This window comes from Pyrgilauda ruficollis, unplaced genomic scaffold (genome assembly GCF_017590135.1).
Source record: "Pyrgilauda ruficollis isolate IOZ18807 unplaced genomic scaffold, ASM1759013v1 scaffold2, whole genome shotgun sequence".
Taxonomy (NCBI): Eukaryota; Metazoa; Chordata; class Aves; order Passeriformes; family Passeridae; genus Pyrgilauda; species Pyrgilauda ruficollis.
The window spans coordinates 22,746,972-22,766,022 of NW_024519206.1; the positions used below are offsets into that span (position 1 = coordinate 22,746,972).

Consider the following 19,051-nt stretch of genomic DNA (forward strand, 5'->3'; position numbering starts at 1 on the left):
ATTGAGTCTGAAGGCGGTAAGGTGTGTTTCTAAGGTACCTCTCCATGTTGCTCTGGCAGTCTGGGAGTCTGCTGGTAATTTCACAAAGCAAGCAAGGCAGGATGTGCTGAGGGAAAGGGAGGATGATGCTAAAAAAAAAACCCTCTAAAAAGTGAGAACACCAAAAGCAACCACAATAAAAGCAAAATCAAGCAGCTGCTTCCACTTTTCATGTCCTAAAAGGTTGCTCAAACAGTCCATGGCTGTGGATGCACAGTTGCGGATTTCTCAATTTTAGGACAGGCCACCTGTCCAGGATGATAGTTTTGGACTTGTAGTTCTACAAGACAGTGCCAACAGAAGACAGCTGTGAGGACTTTGTGTGTAGAGAGGAGTGCTTGTCCGGGCTGCGTCCACTGAAAGCCCCGTAGCCTTTGCAGTTCGACAGCAAACATGGAAATTTTTTGAAAGTGTCACATAGATGCTTCTTGAACTTTTCACCCACAAAAGCATAGATGACTGGGTTGAGGCAGCAGTGGACAAAGGAGAGTGCCTCAGTCAACTCCACGGCTAGGTCTAGCCTTTGGCTTGTGTGGCAGTCATTGATGATGGACATGTTCCTCAGAGAGTCCAAAAACAGCACAATGTTGACAGGGGTCCAGGAGAGAAAGAACACAATGACAACAATAAAAACCACTTTTATTGCTTTGTACTTGTTCTTGGTATGGCACCTCTGCAGGTTTTTCAAGATGCTATGATAGCAGAAAACAAGGACAACAACAGGAATTAGCCACCCTAGGATGTTGACTTCAAAATTACTGAAAGTCTTCCAGCCATTGTTGTCACCAGGATAGTGAGGGAGGCACTTAATCTGGTTATTGTCATTCACTTCCTGGAAAAAAAGTAAGTCTGGCATTGATGCTAAAATGGCAACTGCCCAAACGACCAGACTGGTGATAAACCCAATGGCAGTTGTCCGAATCCCTTGGACATGGAGGGAGTGGACTATGGCCAAGTACCTGTCAATGCTCATGATGGTTATGAAGAAGACATTGCTGTAGAAACCAATGAAGTAAACTGAGCTGATGATTTTACACAGTGCGTTTCCAAAAGTCCACTGGCTCACAATGGAGTACTGAACCAAGAAGGGTAGGGAGAACACCAAGAGGAGGTCAGAGACAGTCAGATTCAGCAGATACACATCAGTCATGGTCTTGATTTTCATGGAGACTGTCAGAATCCAAACAACCAAAGCATTTCCCATGAGGCCTGCCACAAACAGTATGGAGTACAGCACTGGAAATAAGGTAGATGCAAATGCTGGAATACCTTCAGGATGACAGATGATGTATAGTTCTGAGTAGTAGAAGGCATATTCATAGGCTGCAGAGGACTTAGGTGTTGGTGAGGTGTAACTCATCTGTTCAAGGACAATGAAATTCATATGAGCCAAATCCCACATTAGTAGATATACCAGGAAAGAGTCAACTCACACCAAGCTACATAAGGACAAAACAGATGTGCCACAACTGTGGTACAAGATGCAAAAGAGAAATGAACATGAGTGATTGGCCATACCCCTGCAAGACCCAGGATAAGATCCTGGGGCATCACAGGGGCAGAGGAGATGAAGGAAAACACAGCTGTGGTGGTAAAAGTTAGCAGCACCCTACTGCTGGCTCCATATAGGGACATGGCCCATGCCCAAGTCCAGGCGGGGTACTGAGGCCAGAGACAGGGAACATCCTCAAACCAGCAACAACATGGGCATGGCCAGGAGGTTGAGAGCCCCTGATATGGGTTTTGGGGTCCTATTTTATGTTTCCTTCTGAAAGGAGAAAGGGAGCTTGGCCCAGGGAGAAACTGACATATTAATACTCGTCTCCGAAAAGCATTTTTTCCAGTTAGCTGAGTGCCAGAAATGGGATGCATCAGCAGCAGTGGCATGCCCCCTTTCTGCTCACCAACCCCCAAGCAGCAGCCACCACATCCCTGGGCAGTACTTGTGCCAGCAAAGAATTCAAATTAAAGAAGATGGATAGCAGCATCCCTATCAGGATATCCTCCACAGGACACTCCTAGCACTACCTCTGCCCTCAAGGACATTCTTCTTCTACAAGTACAGTGCCATCAGCTAAAGACATTTTCACCCTGTGTTTTGGTTTCTTTCCAGAGAACAACAATCACACTGCTTTCTTCTAAATACCCATCATCACCACCAGTATGTGTCCCATAGGAAAAACTGAACCTCTAAGACGTGCTACTGGCCCCGGTTTGCAGGAGAGCAACCCGTCAGGGAGTGACTCACCAATGTGTCCTCAGACCCACCGCTGCCCAGCAGATCTGTCAAATTCTGCTCCATAATCCAGCACTGTGTCTGAAAGAGTGCAAAAAAACTGTCTTTATATCACGTATTTTTAAGAAGCAGGCGTAGCTTTGCGTATATAGGCTGGCAATATTTACCTTAGCTTATGCTGCAAATGCCAAGTCACAGGTAAGGTCCTTACTGTAGCAGTGCACAGTCCTAAAATAGCTTTTCCTCAGTATGACCTGTGTTACATTAAAGTTGTATGAAACCAAGCCAGTGAGTTCAGCCTCTGTACTTAACACCTACAAAACGGAAACATCAGCTTTATCTTCTGTGTGATCACAGCTTTCATTTTGAGCACTTATATTCTCCAGTGGAAGAGAGCTGCAATTTCCTCCACGTCTTTGAAGTGTTCCTGTCTCCCACCTGCATGTCCTGCACCTGCTGTCCCTGCTCTGCAGTTCCAGTGTCTAGGAGAGAGAAAGTAGTGCTGTCTGTGCCCTGCTCCAAGGACTTTTGGTGAAGATGGCTGAGGGGGATGGTCCAATGCTGCCAATAGCCAGCGATGGCAAAGGGCCCCGTGTTTGCTTTAACATTTCATTTTTCCTTGGAAGGCACCTTCCCCCTGCACCCACACAAGCACAGACAGGAATACCTAAAGGAAATGATCATAGAATCATAGCCATTTAGTTTGGAAAAGACATTTAAGATCATTGAGTCCAATTGTAATCCTAACACTGTCAAGTACATTTGAACCTTTCTTCCCAGAACACACACTGGGAAGGTTGCTCTCACAGACTAACACTGAAATAAAGCCCTGAACAGCCCTGAATTCCCACCAACTCTACCACATACCTACTGTGACCTCATCCACACCCAACACAGCTCCCATCCCACAATTGGCTCCGATCTTCCCCACAACACAAGATACAGGGGAAAGAGCAGCCCTACTGAGCAACAGGCAACATCTGAAGTGTGAGTTATCTCCTTAAATACTGCTGCTCCTCACTAGAGCTTGGTGCATTACTGAAATTCAGGCAAGTCATGTTGCATTAATAAACAGATGAGACTCAGCTTCTTCAAGCAGAAAAAGCAAATTCTTTATTCACATAACTCATATTTTTTACAGTTTTCACAGACCTTGTGTTCAACACCAATTTGCTACTAGTTTTATTGCCACTCAATTAATTGGTTAATAACTGGCATTTTACCTTTCCATCAAATCTCTCTATTCTTGGGTTGTTTACATATTTTCTTCACTGATTCTCATGGGACAGATCTATTGTTTATGCAGGTGTAAACTCATTTTTCTTACTAGAACAGGTTGTTGTGTTAACTGCCTAGCTTAACTAGAGTAGCAGTGCCTAAACCATATTTAATAAGACCTTTCTTTTGTAATATTTCTACCTGTCTGCAACAAGTCACATAATCTTTTTGTTCGTTTTTGAACAAACAGCACCTCATTGGGCATCAGTCCATAGATGTGCTGCTAGAATTTCCATGTGGAATGGTCTGTTGTCTTTCTCAAACCCTTTGGATGTCCACCTTCACTCACCACCACCCCAAAGGTGGAGGGATAAATTTCTGTGAACCAAGAAAATCTGCAACTATTGCATGTGTAGCAGTGGATGGCTTTCCTCGGCCGTGGTGGGCAGTGTGACATCAGGTCAAAGTTTTATGTGTGAGTCAAGCCATGACAGCCAAGCTCTGCTGGGTACTAACTCTTACAAAACCTGAAACTAGGAATTAAAACCAGAAACAAACTCTTCTCTTACAGGCAGTGTTACTGGCAGTTGCTGGCAGTGTTGATGCTTGATCTCCACTGCCCTTATGCAGGTTTAAAATGGCACTCACAACTCTGTTGGTGCTAAAGTGCCAAAGAATTAACTGAATAACCAGGAATTATTCAGTGTGGAAAAGATGTGTCCACCAAATGGCAATTTGGCATTCCGTGCCTCTCATCTTTCATCTCCTAAATAGAGATGATGGGCTATTATAGTACAAGGAGGGCGACATGAAGGGACGCGGCTCCCTCTGCTGGGCATTCCTGCAGAATTGAGGCACATCCCTGCAGAGATGTGAGAGATCAGCAGTGCTGTTTCACCTCTTCGTTCATCATGAGGCTTATTTTAAGGAAGAAAACGCTTCCACAGCAAGATAAGAACCTGGAGACCGCTGTTGCTGCCACGGTTTAATGCTGGATGAGCTCTTTCCTGGGATGCATGCCATTTGGCCAATACTGTTGCAGCCTGTTTTGCCCCAGAAAACTACAAAAATGTCAACTGTTGATCCACCCAAAGATACGGAGGGAGAGGATCTAGCCACACCATCCCCAGTTCCATACAGAAACATTTCAAATTCATCACTTGAGTTTGTCAGCCTTATTAGAGTTAAGCTTACTCCTCTAAACAATCTACTTACCCAGTCCCATCCAGAACAGCCAGAAACATGCCAAAAGAAACAGTCAAAGGGGCTTTTGCAAAATGACACATATATCCCAGAGAGCTTCCTTATATAATCAATTGTATAACAGATACATTGGGTTTGCAAGGAAAGGTTTTAGTAACAAGGAGGCTGCAGGGCTGCCTGATGTGAGAAGATGCCAGAATCTGCCCCCGTGGTGGTAGTAGCCACTTCCAGCTGTGATAGATGATAATGCCATGACTGACTCTCACAATTAATGGACAAATATCATGTATACAGTTTAAGAAAAGTTTATAGATTTATAGTTGTGTTGCACCCCCTCTCGTGGTTATCAAGGGACAATGGGAGTTGGCACATCTGGGAGAGCTGGCTTGTCACTATGGTGACATCTGACCTCCAATCAGGATTTGAGGAAGAGATCTCCACCACTGGACAGTGAAGAAGGGGTGGATAGACAGAACTTTGGGAGGGGTAAAGGGTTAAAAAGGGAAAAACCTCCATTGTGAGGGGGCTGAGCACATGGAGGGGAAAATATTTTGCTCCCAGCGCCGTAACCTTTTTTCTTTATTCAGTCTTCTGTTGTATTTTTGATAAGGTCTAATAAACCTTCCTAAACTATGAAAAGCGAGTAGCTATTTCTCACACAGCTGGCTCCAAGATGGCCCTGCTGCTGGGCAAAGCTGAGCCCATTGGTGATATTGGTAGTGTCTCTGAGATTCAGAAACACTGTGCAGCAGCATCTGTGAGAGAGGGAGAATATGTGAGAGAAACACCCTGCAGAGCCCACAGTTGGTGAAGAGGAAGGGGAAGGAGGAGCTCCAGGCAAGTGGAGCAGGGATTCCCATGCAGCCTGTGATGATGCATGTTGATCCTGTGTTGGGGCACAGTGGAGCAAGAAGTGAGGCAGGGAAAGAAGCACTAGGAGGGAAGGGGACAAGCTGATCTTCTTTTCCATGAGTAAGCAGACAAAGTTAGTTAATGAAATAAAAGGCAGTCACTCACTCAAGGAGGGAAGCACTTAACAAGACAGGAGCTTGCCAAAGGGAAGAGGGAGTCCATAAGGAATTGCTTTTGCTAGCCTGTGTGTTACATTTTCTCAGAAAAGTATGTTCTCTCTTTCTTCAGGGGCTGCCACAAGGCAAAGTGAGCCCAGGAGAGGAAGTAGTTTGTGCATTATGGCTACTGCTGCACACAGGGTTTTCCTTCTAGGAACACCTAGAGCATGACGTTCTGGACGTGTCATTCCTTACTTGGCCAAGGCACAGCAAACAGGCAATTCTTAGAAAAGCAGCTTCCAAAGCCATAACTTGCTCCTCCCAGCACCTCCAGTTTTGCTGTTGATAAGCAGTGTCTGGCTCTGCAGGCACAGCGAAGCCACAGTCTCAGAGCTGGCACAGGTCTAATACTGAAACTCTTCATTTTGATGCCTCACTTCTTCAATGCTCTGGAAAGCCAGCCTTCCTCTGCTCTGGGCCCAGGATGTGGATGAACAAGTGGAAACACTAGCGACAGCGGTAAGGACACATCTCAGGTTTCTGAACAGCATGGTGTAGGAAGCTGGTTTTGTCGGGAAGTGGGAGGTGTGAACTGAGGGAAGACATGAAAGCTGTCATTATGAACTGACCCTTCCCACTGCCCATGTCTGATGGAGTGTGCTGGGGCTCTGGATACAGCACAGAGCATTGGAATACAGAGTACAGTTGCTGGAACTGAGTAAATTCTGGTGACCCCAACTTCAGGCCTTGGAAATGTTGGAGAAAGTCCAGATGAGGCCACAAAGTTGATCAGAGGGCTGGAGTACCTGCTCTATGGAGACAGGCTGAGCATTGGAGCTGTTCAGCTTGGAGAAGAAAAGGTTCTGTGGAGATCCCACAGAAGCCTTCCAGTATCTGGAGGGAGCCTACAGGGAAGCCAGGCAGGGAGTCTTCATCAGGAACTGCAGCGATAGGACAGGGAGTAATGGGTATAAATTGAAAGAAGAAATTTAGATTAGATATTAGGAAGAATTTTTTTTCTGTGAGGGTGGCAAGACACTGGAATTGGCTGCCCAGAGAAGCTGTCGATGCCCCATCCCTGGCAGTATTCAAAGCCACACTGGATGGAGCCTTGAGCAGTGTGGTCTAGCGAGAGGCGTCCCTTCCCGTAGCACAGGGGCTGGACCTAGATGAACTTCAAAGATCCATTTCAGCCCTTTTCCGTTCTACGATTCTATGTAGAATGTCCAAAAGCCGTCACAAACCCGCGATCCGGGGCCAAACGCGGCTGGAGGGCAACCGGCTGGGGCCGGCGGGCCGGCGCTCTCCCCGGGCCGAGGCAGAGCGAGGCCGCGGCGGGCGAAGGGTTACGGGAGCCGCATGCGCCGGGCGGGGCGGTGCTGCGGGCGGGGCTGGCTCGGGCCTGAGCCGGGCTGGCTCGGGGCTGCGCCTCGCCGCTGCCCGCCGCGCTCTGGGGCAGTGGGCGGCGCTGGGATGCCGGGCCGGGAGGCGGAGGTACGGCTGCGCCCGGCCGGGCCGCTGCGCCGGGCCCTGCTCGCTCGCTCTGCCGAGGAGAGCCCGGGGGCAGCGCTCCGGTGGGACGCGAGTGCGCTGCTGCGTTCCGCGGCCTCGGGGCAGCGGGGGGGACGGGGGATGGGTCCAGCCCCGTCCTGGGCGGACCTCGGGGCACCATTGCTGGCTCGGAGTGTGCCCCGATCACACTGCTTCTGATCTGTGCGTGCTTTCTAGGCTGTCGTGATTCTGCTGCGCCGAGAGGCGCAGAAACTCGTTCTTCATTAGCAAACACCGTTATATGTTTATAATGTTTACAAACCCTCTCTAAGCACTTAAAAACCTTCACCCTGTCGTGGGCTTTGTGCCTCCTGCGGTGTTATTTCCCGAGAAGTGCCGGGCGGCGGCAGCCGCTGTGGTTAGCAAAGGCAGCCTCAGCTGAGCAGGCCGCGCAGTGCTTTGGGCGCGTTTGGGCCGGGTTTGGGGCTGGGCAGTGCCCGTGGCAGCGGGGGCACCGTGGCGTGCAGGGTGGAGGGGAAGGGTTGTGCCCTTCTTAATTAAATGGCCATTTAAAGTTCTGGTTTTCCTCTTTCAGATGCATCCAGTCCTAAAGGCCTTTGTGTGCGGCTCAATCAGTGGCACTTGTTCCACGCTCCTCTTCCAACCCCTTGACCTGCTGAAAACTCGCCTGCAAACTCTGCAGCCTGCTGTGAATGGGTGAGAGGAGGGGGATGTGTCTGCGTGCGCGGCCTGGAGGTGCTCCGCCATAGGCTTCTGCCTTATTTGCTGGCTGGGGCTTGGAGTTCAGAGTTGTAATTTGGGAAATCAGGCTTTGTAAAAGAGGAGGTAGATTTTTGTATTACGGAGAAGGATTGTTATTTTGCCCCAGAAGAGCAGAAATGTCTGTGAGTGGTTGTGAATGCCACTGGAATAACTTGTAACCTCAACATTTGTTCTCATCTGAGAGACTGGTGTTTGCTGGAGTGGCTACCATGCAGTTTTGTGGTGTATCCTGTGCCTGAAAAAAATCCTGTATGGTTGTCAGATAAGTTTTCATGCATGCAGCTTGGTGTAGTCAACCTACAGTCTGTTGCTGCTAACTAAGGGAATGGGCAACTAAAAACGCTAACAGGTGTTAAAAGTTGTGAGATACAGAAGGTGATGGAGAAGTTCTGGAAAGAGCAACCAAGAAAAGCAGACTGAGGTGAGGAAGAGCATCTTGGAACTGCCGAGTTAATGCACAGAGATATGAGTGAAAGGGGTGGCTGTGGAGTACATCTGCCAAAGAGCAGAAGTAGGTTATTTCTTCAGTTCCTGTCTTGTCTTTCTTTCAGGACTGGTCGTGCTGGGATGGTAACGCTGCTCTTTAGGGTTGTTCGTACTGAGAGTATTCTGGGGCTCTGGAAAGGTGTCTCTCCAGTAAGTGGCTGGTCTAACTCTGGTTTGTAAAAATAAATAAATAAATAAGCTTACTGTTTATTGCTAATTATGTCTGCCTAAATTTAAATAGCCAATTCTTATACAATTATGAATGAAACCACATGATTTAGATTACATCCTATTTTAAAGAGTTAATGTTGTGAATTTCACTGATCTGGTTATGGCAGTCCTGAGCAGCTGAACGTTTGAATACTTTTGGAAATGTGGTGTGACAACTGCAGGAGCTTCATTTTGGTTTGGAATATGCTGTTCCTAGAAAACTGACATTGAGGAATGCAATAAATCCTGGCATCATTTGAATAACTTGTCTGTCAGTGCCATAAGTGATTTCTACCTTATCTTCTTTCCTCAGCATGTTAGCTTTAGTGATATTTTTGTCTTCTACAAAGCTTCCTGTCAAGTTGGACAGTCTCAGAAATGTTCGGTAGTGTATTTTGTCTTATGTAAGCTTTTCCTTTCTTCATCTGCTTCTGTTTCTCCTGAAGTCCTTTGCAAGATGTATTCCTGGGGTTGGGATTTACTTCAGCACTTTGTACGTGATGAAGCAAAAGTTTCTTGTGGACCGTTCGCCCACAGCCGTGGAGTCTGTCTTCCTGGGTGCTGCTGCTCGTGCAGTTTCTGGGATTTGCATGTTGCCAGTGACTGTAGTGAAGACCCGATATGAGGTATGACTTTCCAATTAGTCCCCTGTTAATGGTGTCACACACCTTCCTTGAGATGCAAAATATAAATCCTTCTGCCTGGAGAAGATTGCTGCCACTTGGGTACCGCAGGAATGTAGGCCTGATTTCACCTCAGTTCACACATTGTGTAGGAAATTATATTTAGGCAAGAAGATGAAATAGAATTTGCCCTAAGATTTGTAAGTTTCAGTTGTATACAGTATTTGTGTAGCATCTTTCATATGTTACCTCCCTGAAGGATTCTTTTAAAGGCCGAGTTAGGTGAAACCTGGTTTTTGCCTTAGGTTGTCCTCTGTGTTTCCATCTTGGGCATCACATTAAGTTCACACTACCATTTGTTTGGCTGTTATATCCTCAGAGTGTGTGTAGGGCTCCTCAACGTGTGCCTGGCACATGGATGACTGACCTTTGTCTGCTTTTGCAGAGTGGAAGATTTGGTTATGGGAGTGTGTATGGAGCCCTGAAGAGTATCTATCAGACCGAAGGGGCTCGTGGCATGTTCAGTGGGCTCACAGCAACGCTGCTGCGGGATGCGCCCTTCTCTGGCATCTACCTGATGTTCTACACACAGACCAAAAACCTCACACCTCAGGGTGAGGCTGAGTGTTGGATGCTGGAGTAGAAAATGTTCCTCTTCTCAGATCTTGCCCTGCAGCTGACAGCCTGCATGCTCTGCTTGTTGCCCTCCACCTCAGAAGTTAAATTAGTCTCTTTTGGGGCTTTGGGTCTCTCACTCACATTTGTCTGTGGAGAACTGTAGACCTAGAGCTGAGGTCAGTGCAGAAATGGAGACTGGCCCTAAATTGATTGATTGTCTTCATGAAGGCTGATGCATAACTGGGTTAGTGAACAGTTAAGACAGGGTGTCTTAAGCACTGCTTGCTGCTTCTGCTTGTCTTGCATACTGCTCAGTTTCCATTAAACCGGGGCTTCTCTGGTATTGGAACTCACTGGGGCACCATTTGTAGAATTTTTCCTTTTCTGATTTTCTGTTGAATTCAGTTCCCCAGCAAATGAGGTTTTTCAATAGTGCTAACTTTTGACTAGTAGCCATTTTTCCCCCTGAATTGTTTCTTTAGCTGCATGGATTTTAACTTTTCTTAGGTTCTCATGTTGATTTAACCATTCAGTAGCTTTCATGTTGTCGCACAACATGAGTGTTCCTGGCCCGAATGGTGTCTGAGTGTGTTCCCTTTGCTCTGTTGCAGACCAGCTGGATCCAGTGGTTGTGCCCTTGCTGAATTTTGGCTGTGGGATCTTTGCAGGGATCTTGGCCTCTTTGGCAACACAACCTGCTGATGTCATCAAAACACACATGCAGCTGTCACCCCAAAAGTACCACAGGACAAGCCAGGCCATTGCCTTTATCTACAAGGTGAGGTGAATCCCTTTTGACATGCACAACCACATCCTCAATTCTGATCCCCTTGCTCAAAACACAGCTTTGCTGGGGAAGCTGTTGCCTTTTCAACGAGGTGAACAAGTGTCAATGCTTTACCTGCTCTTGCAGTTGGACAATTCAGTGTCAGCATTTTCAAGATGATGAAGGGGGTCATGCTGTGGTAGAAGAAGACTATAGTGTGCAGTGTGAAATGCTGGTTTCAGATACAAACCAGCTACAAAATAATTTTTTGCTCTTTAGACATCAGAAGAGAAATAAATGCCCAGGTCTTTATCCCAGGAATGGGATGGAGAATTGGCAGATTCACCGTTTCCATATTGAACTCTATTCCTAAGCAGAAATGCTTATTTGTGTATGCATTTTTATGTACTTTTTTTTTTCTTTCTCAAATCATAATGTTTTTTGCTTCAATACTTAGAAATCTCAGAATAGCTAAGAGACTTTCATAAATATGAAGCTCTAAAATAAAGACTAGTCATTTTCCTGTAGCATCTGGAGAAGATTACACCCTTCTTTTCTCTTTGTTGGATTTGAGTGTGGCTTTCCCTATCTGTTTTCTCCATCCTGGCCTTCCTTTTTTCCACTCACTGCTCTTCCTGCTTTGCTGGGTAGCCCTGCAATAGTGCAGTGCTACACGTTCTTCCTAAACACTAAATGCTGTTTAAGCCCGGGTCTTTCAGAGACTGATCTGGGTCTGAGTTGAAATACATCCTGTGCTGTTTCATGTAATAAATGATGAGAAATTAAAACCCTCCAGGCAGATTGGGATGAATTGCTGTTTATCTCCTGTTGCAGGACTTTGGGCTGGTTGGCTTTTTCCGAGGCGGTGTGCCCCGAGTTCTCAGGCGCACTCTGATGGCAGCAATGGCATGGACGGTGTATGAACAGATGATGGAAAAAATGGGCTTGAAATCCTGACTGAGCTGCACGAGAAAGGACCAGCTTCACTCCTTCTCCCGCTTGTGATCAACTGGCACTGAGAAGTTCCCAGTTCCACAGAGGAATAAGTCGTCCTCAGCCTGGAGGAAGAAAGCCCTTCTGAGATGGGGTTAGGCCTTTTGGCAAGTAGAGGAAAGGAAGGATTGGATTTTTGTGTTGTTTGATCAATGCATTCCAGAAGGACTGCACTTGCAGACTGCCATGGGAAATGGCAGGGTTTTCACAGCCTAGTAATTATGCTGAGAAGCCCCTTTTAAAAATAACTCTGTGCTCACCACCTTTATGCAATGAGACAGTATTAGAGCAAAAGTGTTTGAGGAGAAAACAGTGATGACAGAACCTGCCAGCCTGTTCCTTGCCAGAAAGGCCACAGTAACCACCATTTGATATAGATCCTCCTTCCTAATGTGCTTTATTCTTATAGAGGAACACCAGGCCCTGGTGGGAAACTGGATGTGTGTCGTGGTGCTTATATTGCGGAGTGGGTGGAAAGAAATGAAGTTCAGAGGAAAAGCTACAAACATGGTCTCTGACATCACTTTTGTACTGTGGGTGGTCACAGAGAAAGTAACTGGAACCGCCTTGCTGTGTTATGTGTTATTATGTTATTGAGCACCTTAACACTCTTGAAATGTCCTTCTGCCTCTGCAGCGGAGTTTGAGAGTTTGCACAGGAATTAAGAAGCATAAGGCACTTTAGAATTGATTGCTACCAAAGTTCTACTTGTTCTCTAAAAAAAAAAGGAAAAAAAAAAAAAAAAGCTGCTGGTCTAACTACAGCAGGAACACTCAAGTGGGTTTTGTTGGGGTTTTTTCATGCAGTTGTCATAGAGACTTATTTGTGTCTTATTCTTTATTTGTTAATCCCTGATCAACACCCTCAGTGTGAAGTGGTCCTTAAATGTAGCTTTTAGGGCCATGGCTCATAATGCATAAATGTATAATGGAAACAGATGTACATACTGGCACTTCAGATTTCCCTTAAAACATCGCTGATTGCATGTGGAGTATGTTTTGGTTTGAAAAGAAAAGGTTGCTATTTCTGTAAGCTTTCTCCAAAGTTTGAGCCCTGTGGGTGCTTGGTAGTGACCTTTAATTCCCTTAGGGGCTCCACACAGACCCTTCCCATTTTCCTGGCTGAGCCTTTTCTCATATCAGGTAGTCTGTGTTCAAGTATGCCTGAGTTTAAACACACTTTTCATCCTCTGTGCCTTCTTACTCTTTCCTACTGTGTTACTCAGACCTCACAGTGTGTGCCAGGTGCAGCCTGATCGCCCTTTACTTGTGCCTCTGTGGTGGGTTGGGTCCCTTGCAGCTCTGTTAGCATAGCCACGAAGCTGGCATGGAAGTGTGCATCCTGTTCTGTAGTGTGCCTTGCAGAAGACTTAGCTTTGGCTTTTATTTTCTTAAATATCTAGGGTTATTGCAATTCACTTTAGAACCAGAGCACCTGTCTCTAAACATGAAGATATGGCACTGTAGCTGTATGAACAACCGGTGCTACCTGCTGTTCATAAATTTTAGAGTGTATTTTGGACAATCATTGCCTGCCCAGGCAACTTCCTGAGTGCAAGAACAGAGGGGATGTGGGTTGTTAAAGGTGTTCTTCACCAGATTTCAACTCCAAAAATGCTTGATGACTGATGTAAAAGTTGAGGGAAGTGTAAGAGGACAGGCTAGAGGCTTGGAAAGTGCTGCCTGTTTTCAGACTCAGCCTATCTATGAAGAGAGTCTGGTGCTCTGCAGTGCAGGAGTCTCCAAGAATGGGTGGTGGAGGGTTCTGTGTGCACATCTATGTGTTAGCAACAGAGCACTGCATCAAATCAGGCACGTGGCACGTTGTTTGCTAAATCCTAAATGTGAACACCTGTTTCTTTCTTTTGCTGTTACTTCTGCCCTTAGTGACCAGAACTTGTGAAAGTGCATGAAACCATGGTAACTGCACATCCTGCTTGTTTGCTATCCTGAGCACTACTGACACAAAGCTGGGGAACCAAGTCTAGGATTGCTGACCTGGCAGAATAAGGTGGCAATTAGATGAGTTGCCTCATTTGCCCTTTATTCCCCTATGTATGGGATCAAACCAGCATTGTGCTGGGAGCCTGAATTTATTTGGTGCTTTATAAATCTGGCGTGAGTGGGTCTGTTGAACATCCTGGGCTGTGGTAGCCAAGGGCAGTGTGTGGGGTCACCTGCAAGGTGACCTCACACATATTTTGTTCCTGATTTAGCAATGGCAACGCAATGTGCAACCTGTGCAGACAGAAACTAAAGCTCTTAAAAATGAGGCAGGCAAGCAAAGAATGCGAGGTAATCTGGAATTAAATAAGATCCTCATCAGAAATCTGAATTTCAGGAACACTTTGGTGGCTTTTATGTCCCTGTACTCCTGCCTGGTCAAAGGAAGAAGTAGAGAGTTTATTTCCATGTGTTAATGTTTTAAGGTCTACTGTGGGGTTGTTTGTTTGTTTGTTTTAAATCTGGAATCAGGCGTAAAGCAGTGTTAGCTTTTACTTTGGGAAAGTTTTTCCATTCTGCTTTGGTACTTTGTTATTGAAGTAAAGTGAAAAGCTATATGGTTTTTGGCTTGTGGATTAACCTGGGCTCCTCTGGGTTTAAGGAACACACACTGCACTGTGTTTCATCTACCATTGGTGCTGCAAATCCAAAAGCTTATCTACCTGTGAGTTGGGGAGAATGAATTCTGTGGTGCAAGCTTGTTTGTTTCTCTTTGTTATTTCTTTTTTCAGGTGTCATATATGGGGGAAGGGAAAGCCTGAAGTTCTGCTTCACTCTGTTCTGAAAGCTTTATCACATATCACATGTATAAGAATATTTCTCAGCTCTGATCCTTACTGTCCTTCACCCTTTTCCCTTCTTCAAAAACATTCTGTTTCTGAAGTGATTTATTGAAGTTGCTCCTTGATAGCTATAGCAAGTCAAGACAATCAAGTGCGTGGACTTGAAGTTCAGATGTATTCCCCATGAGGTTTAATGCTTCTACCTCATAACAAATTGTCACTGTACAGCCTAAAGGTAAAGTAAATCAAATAAAAGGTCTGGACAGAGGTGGTTAATCACCTACCTTCATCATGCCAGCAATTCAACACTGACAGTCTTTCAGATAATCATTTCCAAAGCCATCCTGGCTTGGATTCCGGAGGCAGGGGCGCGCTCCCTTGGACTGACCTCTGTTGCTGGCAATGCACTGTTAGTGATCGTACACTGTCTCTGCTTGCCCCTGCAGCTGTGGCTAAGAACACAGCTGGCTGGCATGTTGAGGCAGGCAGTGTTTAAGTGAGTTGTAAGGACACAAGAGAAATAGTTTGATTATTCATGCTTTAGAAACTTTATGTTTCCACTCCTCCTGTGTGATGACTTGTTTGGGTTTTTTCCTCTCAGTCTCTTAAACAGAACTGGAGCTTTGAAACATTGCATAGCTTTGAGTATTGTGAGTCTATATAGTATGTGTCTATATAAAATATTTATGTGAAAAGGTGTATTATATGTTTCCATTAAAAACTGGTTGCTAAAATTAAGGATGTCATTTCTTCGGTGTTTCTTTTAAAAAACCCAAACAGACAAGCCCCAAACTGATTAAATGCACAAGGGATTGGAGGGAGTAGAGACTTAAGAAGGCAGAATGAGTTTTCCAAGAGGACAGGACTGTTGCATGTGTTCAGAGCAAGGAATATTCTCTTTTTCTGTGGTGTATAATATGCACAGGTTGTGCTAGTACAACCTAAATCAACTTGGCTTAAATGGAAAAACCACACAGCACTGGAGAATGTTGTTTTACACAGCTTCCTCTGCCTGCCTGCTGTGTGTGAAGACAGATGGCTGTTGAATCCCTGTACTAGCTGGCGAAATACCTGCCTTCAGGACAGTGGGGTTTTAAGCTCTCTGGGGAGAAACTGTTTTTAATCTCCAGCTGATCAGGTTTTTGCTACTCAGGCAGTCTGATCTCAGCAGGGGACCAGAAATTGTGCCTGGGACACCATTGTCTCCTGCAAGGCATAATGGAAGGGAATCCTGGATTGCTGGGATCTCCTCTTGCTGTCACAGTACGGTCCTGGGATTCAGAAGCAGGCAGATTGTGCTAAGCAAAACGCTGTTGATACTGAGATGTGCATCTTCCAGATGCGAAGATCCCAAGCCTCTTCTCTTGCTTAGATAATACATTCTCACATGGAGCAGTTTTCATGGATGGGTTATCTGTGTGTAACAGACCTACCAGACAGCTCTGAGGTGCAGCCTTGTGCCAGCTGAGCCTAAATTGCTTGTGCAGGTTCCTGGTAGCAAGTTGGGCCTGGGATAGTGCCTGCTTCTGCACACAGGGCTCCCCAGGGCTCTCCTGCTGCCTTGAAGAACGGCCTCCTCTGTAGTGGGTGTTGCCATCCATGCTGCTGACAGCTGCCCCAGCTGTGAGAAGAGATAGCACACAAGCTCCCTATCCCTTCTGAGTGGTAGAAGGTGGGGAAGATTGAAAGTTTAAAGGCACTGTGGTTGTAACAAAACACTGAGTTACAGATCTCCCTCATTAAAAATGGGCAAACACTTTGCTTGCTTTTTTAATTTTAATGAGTGTTGTGCCACACATAAGCACTGAAGCCAGAATTGAACAGAAAAGATTCCTCATCCTACACAGGCACATATATATGTGTGCTTTTGTGAACTCCATGTGGTTTCTTGAATATGCTTATCCCTTCTGGCTTTGGTGCTTATTTCAAAATAGCAAGCTGATTTTCCACATTGTAGTTTCTTAATTTGTGATTTCAGCAGTGTAAAATGCTTTAGGAGTTTTTATCATAATGCATTAAGGAGTTTTAGTAAAAATGACAAAACCCTAGTGAGAGGTTAAAATGAGACCTCTGCAAGTTTCTGTAACAGGTGTTAGGCAATTCTAACTTTGTAGAACTAGAAATAAATTTGCCAAAATATGTTTCCCCAAAACGTGTAAAAAGTAATAACAAACCTTTGAAACACAAGCCAAAATGGAATTTACAGGGAGGCACAGTAACATTAGTGCAGTTTCACTGAAAGTGGGTTGATCTTCATAGCTCTTCTTTGCCTTCTGCAGGGGTGCTACACAATCTCTTGGGTGACACCCACTGTCATGTTTGGTGGGGAAGATACTGCCTGAAAGGCTTTCTGCCTGAGCTTCTTCCCCAGACACACAACCCAACCCCTTCATTGCAGAGCTGTCCTGGCAGCACAGAACACCTCCTCTGCAGCCCTGTGAGGAGCCCTCTCTCCCAGCACTGGGGTCCTGGTGCAGCCCCCTGCTCAGAGGCTTCTGGCCAGGGCTGCTGCTCTGCTGCAGCCTGGGCTGGCTCTCTGGGAGATGCTCTTTCTAGGGCTTTGTGACCACCCCAGGCACCTACTTGAGGTCCTCAGTGTAGCTCTGTGATGCTTCTCTCTGCACCTGTGGGCCTCGAGTCTCCCTGGCTCTTCAGGAGGACTGGTGCCTCAAATCTGCCTTTCCTGGCTTTGCTTGCTGCAGAGCAAGGCTGTTCCCAGGGGCTGCCAGCAGCTCTGCATGTAATTGTGTAACAGAGCTCAGTGTGAACTTTGGACAAGGGAAAACTTGTCTAAAACGTGATAAGATAGATACACTTTCACCTCAGGGACGTCCATTCATAACATTATTTTAAACTGTCTCAGCACGCAGATGAAAAAAAAAATAAAGGCAAGCGTTCAGGTTATTTAAGAAAATAGCTAGAAAGATTTTATTGTCCAGCTTCATCACCACTGTTCCAAGCCGTCTCATGGGCTATGGGCCTCATGGTCTACCAGAAAGGGCCCATAAGCATAACAATAAAAAATAAATGAGGTATTAGTGAAGCAAGAGGAGTCTATAACACTTGACAGTGGCACTCTTTTGATAACATCATACAAACTGCAATATTCAATACTTAATTTCCAACCATTATGTTCAAATACACTTTTAATACGGATGGGTTTCAATTGCGCAGAAGAGCTCTCCAGGCGAAATCCATTACCCACACCGCGGTGACATCACCACCACCTCTCCTCTTCCTTCCTGAGATAATATTCACCCTGCTCCTTTCTCCTTAGGAGAAACACAGTTTGTACACAGCCATCAGGTCTCACCATCCACAGTGCACTTACCCAAGTGCCACAGATGTCTATGATCTCTCAGGCAATAATAGTTCACACTCTGGCCGAGGGCTCACTAACCTGTTGCTGAGTTTCATTTTACCTACTTTGTCACCACCGTGTGGCAAATGCTTGAATTACTCAGCATAGTCTAAAGCTGATTTGGTAATCTTACTAATTAACACCATCTGATAAGCACGAAGAAAAGAAGAATAGGGAGCCATTTTCCAGGAGACAAAGAACATACATGAGGCAATGTTGTAACCTGCTACTTGAGCACTTCTGCCCCAGAGTAACTCAGGGCTCAGGCATTGAGAAGGAGAGTCTAAGGCCAGTCACACTGATGTGGTTATGTGAGGTTAAAATAGAAGGGAGAAAACTAAAGGAACACTGTTGTTAGAAAGATGTGAAGATTAATTATCACTTGCAGAAGGCATTGGCAATAGTATTTGCACAGTCCAGAAATGTTTCCAGATCCTGATGATAGCAAGCATAGCAAAGTAAGTATCACTACTTTTCTTTTTCTCCAAGAAATTCCTTCCTCAGGCCTGTGTCTGAGAATAGGACAAAGAAGATGAGAAAGACGATGAAGATTCTTAAATCTCATCACTTTCTCTGGTTTCTTAAAAGCAAACAACAACAAAAAAATCCCAAACCCAACAACACACACAAAAAAAAGGGGCAAGTACCACAAGAATGTCTACTGCAGAACAAGGATGTGTAAATTCAGTGTCAATTTCACCTGGTTTTGCTGTCATTTCTGCAAAGGACAGGAACAGCCTTGGCTGCCCAAGCTCTCCTGCGTGGTGCCAGAGCAGTGCCCCTGCAGGGAGGGGGAATGTGGGTGCAGGGAAGATGCTGCAGCTCCTTAGAAGCTTCCCCCCACAGCAAGCAATTTAGAGCCTAGATATAATTCATCAAATAATCACCAGCCCTGAGAGCATGTTTCACTTTCAGCAGGAAAATGGAATTGTAAAATATTTAAAATAAATCTTTGCTTTCTATTCACTTCAAGACCTCAAAAACAGCCTTGATGTTGTTTGGAGCACAAGCCTCCGGATGCTGTGAGGCAGATCCAGACTGACAGAACCACAGAATCAGCTCAGTTGGAAAAGGCCTCTGAGATCCCGGAGTCCAAGCCATGACCAAACACCACCCTGTCAACCAGACCCTGGCACTGAGTGTCATGTCCAGTTTTTCCTTACACACCTCCCGGGAGGGTGACTCCACCACCTCCCTGGGCGGCCCATTCCAAAGTCTAATCGCTCCTT

General features: G+C 45.7%; 2 protein-coding genes across 2 annotated transcripts; one reads left to right on the plus strand and one right to left on the minus strand.

Annotated features, from left to right (window-relative positions):
• Positions 1–138: 138 nt before the first annotated feature.
• Positions 139–2,519, minus strand: LOC121353095 (C-C chemokine receptor type 8-like). The gene is made up of 3 exons (XM_041466621.1): positions 2,443–2,519; positions 2,288–2,356; positions 139–1,399 (listed from the first exon to the last, which is right to left on the minus strand). Exons 2-3 carry the CDS (start codon positions 2,339–2,341, stop codon positions 320–322), a joined length of 1,134 nt encoding a protein of 377 aa, XP_041322555.1. The 5' UTR covers positions 2,342–2,356; positions 2,443–2,519; the 3' UTR covers positions 139–319.
• Positions 2,520–6,760: 4,241 nt separating this feature from the next.
• On the plus strand, positions 6,761–14,234 carry SLC25A38 (solute carrier family 25 member 38). The gene is given in 8 exon segments (XM_041466590.1): positions 6,761–7,088; positions 7,091–7,200; positions 7,793–7,914; positions 8,532–8,616; positions 9,123–9,302; positions 9,745–9,913; positions 10,529–10,695; positions 11,518–14,234. Coding segments are annotated over 8 exon segments (1,116 nt in total). The 5' UTR covers positions 6,761–6,928; the 3' UTR covers positions 11,641–14,234.
• Positions 14,235–19,051: the final 4,817 nt, after the last annotated feature.

What these genes read in the sequence shown, in the direction of transcription:
- LOC121353095 (XM_041466621.1), bottom strand. Translation starts at nt 2,341, where the DNA reads ATGGAGCAGAATTTGACAGATCTGCTGGGCAGCGGTGGGTCTGAGGAC. An exon ending in GTGGGTCTGAGGACACATTG is followed by an intron (nt 1,400 to 2,287) that starts GTGAGTCACTCC and finishes GTCCTTGAACAG; the next exon opens with ATGAGTTACACCTCACCAAC.